Source organism: Perissodus microlepis, chromosome 15 (assembly GCF_051167445.1).
Source record: "Perissodus microlepis isolate ML-2025 ecotype Zambia chromosome 15, ASM5116744v1, whole genome shotgun sequence".
In the NCBI taxonomy this organism is placed as follows: Eukaryota; Metazoa; Chordata; class Actinopteri; order Cichliformes; family Cichlidae; genus Perissodus; species Perissodus microlepis.
In genome coordinates, this window is record NC_140475.1 from 9,795,715 (window position 1) to 9,801,813 (window position 6,099).

The 6,099-nt window shown below is 38.6% G+C and overlaps 1 protein-coding gene across 1 annotated transcript in view; it reads left to right on the plus strand.

Moving 5' to 3' along the window:
• prkg3 (protein kinase cGMP-dependent 3) overlaps positions 1 to 5,344 on the plus strand; it is a 15,049-nt gene extending 9,705 nt beyond the window's left edge. The window contains exons 17-22 of the mRNA XM_084953147.1: positions 1 to 115; positions 230 to 393; positions 607 to 723; positions 2,440 to 2,502; positions 3,213 to 3,288; positions 3,944 to 5,344. The exon at positions 1 to 115 is cut by the window's left edge and continues 27 nt beyond it. Of these exons, the coding sequence (XP_084809273.1) occupies positions 1 to 115; positions 230 to 393; positions 607 to 723; positions 2,440 to 2,502; positions 3,213 to 3,288; positions 3,944 to 4,030 (622 nt within the window). The 3' untranslated portion in view covers positions 4,031 to 5,344. The remainder of the gene's footprint in view (positions 116 to 229; positions 394 to 606; positions 724 to 2,439; positions 2,503 to 3,212; positions 3,289 to 3,943) is intronic.
• Positions 5,345 to 6,099: the final 755 nt, after the last annotated feature.

Sequence of the window (6,099 nt, forward strand, 5' to 3'; positions counted from 1 at the left end):
GTTCTGCACTGCCTGCGTGGTAGAGGCCTATGCTTACCTCCACAAGAAGAACATCATGTATAGAGACCTAAAGCCTGAGAACCTGATGCTGGATGCGAAGGGCTATGTCAAACTGGTGCGTCTTTACCTGTAAACAAGTTTCTAAAGCAAACAAACTTTATGTGAATTTCAGTTAATGAAGACTTTATCATCACATTTGATTCTTGTGTGGGTGCTTGTCATCATCCAGGTTGACTTTGGTTTTGCAAAGGAGCTGGTTCGGGGTGAGAAAACCTACTCATTTGTTGGTACTCCTGAGTACATGGCTCCAGAGATCATCAAGAACCAGGGACATGACTTTGCAGTTGACTTTTGGTCTCTTGGCATCCTGATTTTTGAACTATTGGCGGGAAGGTAATAATAATGATAGTAATAATACTTTTTTTTTTTTTTAAACAACAGAGACATAAAATAACCTTAATGTTTACCAGCAGATGGCAGCAGCACTGTATGGCTTTTTCAGAGCTCAGTGTCTCACAATTTCAGGTTTCAGTCTTTTTAATACCATTCAATAAAAATTAAACATTTATTAACAACACGTTTTTTTTTCTGTTTTCAAATGGTCAGCCCTCCCTTTTCAAGCTCAGAGCCCCAGAAGATTTATGCCAAAATTTTGGATGGGGAGCTCCATTATGCACCTTATATGAGCGAAGCAGCTAAGTCCATTATCAGTAAACTGTGCAGGTAAGAACAGCTGAGTTTATTGAGAGCACATAGATTACATTTTCATATAGGTCACTGATAATTGTGCAAAAAAGAAAAATGGAATTAGACCTTATGAAAATTTCACTCAGTGGCAACTTCATTATCTACACCGTCCTAATACTGGATTAGACCCCTTTTTGTCTTATTTGTGGCATAGATTTAACAAGGTGCTTAAAACATCCTCAGAGATTTTGGTCCATATTGGCATGACAGCATCACACAGTTACTGCAGATTTGTCAGCTGCACATCCATGATGTGAATCTCCTGTTCCACCACATCCCAGAAGTGCTTTTTACACTAAGATCTGGTACCTGTGGAGGCCGTTTGAGCACAGTGAACTCACTGTAATCAGTTTGAGATGATTTGAGGTTTGTGATATTATTGCATATTAGCTTGCAAGAAGCAGCCATGAGAAAATTGGTACACTGAGGTGTTAAAGGGATGGACATGGGTAGTATTAATAGTCAGGTAGGCTTTAGCATTTAAAACAGAGATTTCAAAGTAATTTCTACATCGTGGGCCACAGTTTGATCTTAAGTGGGCTGGACCAATGAAGTGTGTAAAATTACAGAAAACTATATCTAGTAGTTCACTGCACACACTGTCCCATAAGTATACAATATAGTTTTTGTCAATGTGTGTTTTTGTCTGTTTTTGCTGACTGTGAATTCAATGTAAAAACTGACATTTCTATAGAAGAGTGGATTTAATTACTTAAGTATAGTATGGATGGCTGTAGGGAAGGTCTTTATCAAAAGCTGTAAAACTGATGAGATTAAAAGTTTAAAAGTCTCTAAATTTATGCCTTTTAGTGGACTGGATTGGAGTCTTTGCCGATTCTGGTCCCCGGGCCTTATGTTTGACAACCTGGTTTAAACACAAAATTATTAAATGGCCAGAAAAAGAAAAAATGCCCCACACCATTACACCACCAGTCTGAACCACTGGTACAACCAAGATGTATCCATGCTTTCACGTTGTTTATGCCAGATTCTGAATCAACTATACAAATGTTGCATCTGAAATCGAGAACAGAAAGCTTTTTTCCAAACTTCCATCATCCAATTTTGGTGTGAATTGTAATGTCAGTTTCCTGAGCTCTTCTGCTTACCTTGGTTGTAACCAGTTGTTATCTAATTTACTGTTGCCTTCCTATCTAACTTGAAGCAGGCCAGCTATTCTCCTCTGACATTTAGCATCAACAAGGCATTTTTGGACCATTCTCTGTAAACTCTAGAGATGGATGTGTAGGGAAAAATCCCAGTAGATTGTCAGTTACTGAAATACTCAGACCAGCCCGTCTGGCACCGACAACCACGTTCAAAGTCCTTTCTTCCTCATTCTGATGCTCAGCTTGAACTGCACGTCTAAATGCATTGGTTTGCTTCCATATCATTGGCTGATTTGAAATAGAATTCACAAGCAGTTAAGCAGGTGTACCAAAAAAAAACTAAAAATCCCCCAAAATCTGGTCGGTGAGTTTGCTTGTTTGGAAATGCCACAGTGCCTCAAAGAACAGTGTGAATAATGAAAAATGACAAAAATGTCTGAAAAACAAAGCATTCCATCATTAGATGCATTTGTATTTATATAGAAATATATTTGTAATAATACACACCTCTTGAAAAATGAAAGCTCATGAAACCAAAAGCAGTTTCTGAACTGCCTTCTCTCTGAATGATGCATTTTTTCAGACCTCGGCCTGGTCAGAGATTAGGAAACACCAAAAATGGGATCAAAGATGTCCGGCATCACAGGTAACCATGGCAACACTCTCTTCTTTGGTCACCTACTGCTGCCTGTACTGTAGTACATTACATTACACCACCAGTCTGAACCACTGGTACAACCAAGATGTATCCATGCTTTCACGTTGTTTATGCCAGATTCTGAATCTACTATACAAATGTTGCATCTGAAATCGAGAACAGAAAGCTTTTTTCCAAACTTCCATTATCCAATTTTGGTGTGAATTGTAATGTCAGTTGCCTGAGCTCTTCTGGTTACCTTGGTTGTAACCAGTTGTCATCTGATTTACTGTTGCCTTCCTATCTAACTTGAAGCAGGTCAGCTATTCTCCTCTGTCCTTTGGCATCAACAAGGCATTTTTGCCTATATTGAACAGGCAACAGTAATTTTATACAATTACTAATCTGTAATGATAAACATTATGCACCTTTCCACCTCAAGTGCATAGCACATACAATGTTGCGTAATTATTATAGCGGTAGTACTATAGAGTGAGTACATTTACTACAATAAATATATACTATGTGAAAAATAGGGAAGTGATTAGCAGTCTAAAGTTCTTTATACAGAAAAACAGCATGGTGATTTTGTCATTATAGATTATGTTTCTACACTGCTGATTGAGCCTTTTTACCTTGTTATTATTTTATGATTATAAAAGCATGTTTAATAATAATAATAGTAATAGCAATGACAAAATCTCCCTTTTTACCTTCAGGTGGTTCAGCAGTATGAACTGGCACAAGCTGCGTGTGGGTCAGCTTGAGGCTCCCACAGCACGGCTTATCCGCAAGGCAAGTCAAACCAGTGTTACTCTTACATGGAAAGCAGAACCCTTTTTTTATGTTTAGAGAAAGCGAAACAAAAGAAGGACCGCAGGCAGGATTGTGTGGAACAAATATTACTGGTTTTCGCAGTGGCTAAAGAACTTTTTGATACATGAAACCCACTGTGTATTCAGACTATATTAACAAAACCTGGTTCTGAAAGGTTATTACACACTGCATGAACATGAAAAAATAGAAAGTCCAAATGGAAAAAAAACCCCTAATTTTTTCACCCTCATATCATTACTGCCCCCAGAAAGAAAATTAGCCTATCGTAGTTGCTCCAGTTTCTTGCTCTTCTTGTCCTCATCCTCTTCCTAGTCATGTGTTAAGATTTAAAAAAAAAACTCTAGGATTATGCTTTCAAATGAACATTTAAAAATATTTTACTAAATGCTTCATTCAAAAGTAAATGCTTCTTTAAAATAAATGATCAACTCCCCCAAAATGTTGAATTTGCTTCATTGGGACTATGTGGGTGTTATTTGGAGAGATGTACTTTTTCACACTATCCGAATTTTGTTAAAATGAGGGGATTTAAGAGTGTTTAATATTACTGATTAGAAATAGATTACGGGAAAGGCTGTTTTATGAGCTTCATTAACATTTCATCCTCTTTCAGGGTCCCTGCTACATCAACTTTGATCGCTTCCCTCTTGATCAGACAAAGGCAGAAGAGGAGTTCTCTGGCTGGGACCGTGACTTCTGATTCTGCTATGTTAAAGGATCAAGAAGAGATCCCCATATAGGATAATTGTAGGTGGCCTGAGCTGGGGCCAAAACAGGGCTAAAGTCATATGAGGGTGGGAAGAATTTCCTGTTTGGAAAAAACAAAACAAACAACCAAGTTGATTTAAATTTGATTATTGGAGTGAAACTGTATCGAATCATGCACTTTAGACGTGTGCCGAAATTCCTCTTTTGCTATTCAAAAACAACCATAAAGGTGGATAAGGGGCAAAAATATGTAAATGTGTTACAAGAACATGGTACAACATTTTGTTTCCAAATACAGTCCAAGTCAATTTGGTGTCTGGTGGAGAAGTGCCAATAAAAACATCTATATAACACTTTTTACTGATTCCAATAAAAACACCCATCCCTGTGTTTAGTGGAGAGTTTCTGTCATATGGTACAACTTGTACCAAACAACAACAACAAAAAAACCCTGTCCTTATTAAACCTGGAAATACAATCATTTCTAATGCCATAGCTGTAATGTATGTCTGTGTCTATTGTTCCTTTGAATCTTTAAAGTTTTAAAGAAAAAAAGTGCTTATCCTCTTGATAAAGTTGTTTACGTTACACTGTTACTTTCTTGTGGTGTTAGGCCTTGATTTCTAGATAAAAAAGATAGCTGAACATCATGATGAAGAATACCTTTTTGATTGAAGATAAAGAAAAATATCCCTTATACACTTGATTCAGCTCAATTTGTTACTGTACTGCAATAAAATACCGAGCCGATTTGATTTACTTTTTTTCCCTCCTGCTGACACCAAAGTATTCAGAGATTAGATTTGTGATAGATAACAATGCATGGTGGAAATGTGTTTTTAAGGATGTTATCAGGGTGGAAAGTGGCCTGTGACAGAATAAGGGTTTAATCTCATGTTCTTGACAATGGCTGCAGCTGACGGTTTGGGTCTGGAAAGGCACAGCTGTCTGATGTGGCAGCAGGTTTTAGGGCTGGAGGAAGGAGTCTTCCTGTCCCCTCCTGTTAGTGCGCACGATGTGCCTGCTGAGACCAGTTTTCCACATCACGACACAAACTTCACAGGAATAAAAACCACATCTTCCAGAGGGAAAACACCCGCTGCCAGATGTTTCCTTCCTACAGAAGACCCAAAACACATTGAAGCATAGACTCTAATACCCCAGCAGCAATGACAGAAGCAGCCCAGAGGATGCACAGTATAATTACAAGTATTTCCTATTCACAGCAGTAAACTGTGACTTCCTGTTTGCGGATCACTTTGTTTCACCTGTGATGCATGTGGCATGATTAACAGAGCAAACACAATATACTCTGTTTATCCAATCCAAGTAACTCGTAACAGTTTTCTGATTTCTTGTCACTCTCTCGAGTAACATTCATGTCTACTAAAGCCCCATTTCTTCCAATGATGCCGTAGATTTCAGCTGCACTGAATGCATCTCCAGACTCAATATAAACGATAGATTGAGCAGAAAGGGGATCGAGGCTGATAGATTCAAACGAACATTTGCACAGTCAAGAGATTGATGTGGTCTTATCCTGACTCCTGTCTGTGAGTCTCGCTGTCTTCAAGCTCATTTTCTTGCGAGGAATATTGACCGAGCTCCATGTGGGAGGATTGTCTCATGCAGCCTGAAGTTTAACCTGAAACACTAAAGAAGAAAAAAGAAACACCAGGGAAAAGCAAACATTTGCACCTCACTGTGTTCTTTTCACTAAATGTCCTTCCCGGTTGTGTTTTCTCCACTGAGCAGTCTTGAGTTAATTAGGCTCAGTGCTAACACCTGTGCTGATTAATTATTGTTTGCACCTGTGCTGAGTCTACTTAAGCCCCTCTCTTTGCTTGCTGCTTTGTTTGGTCACTTATGTTTGAGAGGTCTGAGTGGGCATCTGTTTCTGCGTAAGGCAGTCCTGATGAGTGATTGGCTGTCCTGAGAAAGAATACAAAAGTGCAGGAAACATGTAACCACTTCAATCAGCACTCTCAATCTGACTTCTCCATGCAGGTATTATATTTCCCATAACGGGATCATAAAGGAGCCACTACTTGATGCTCTATT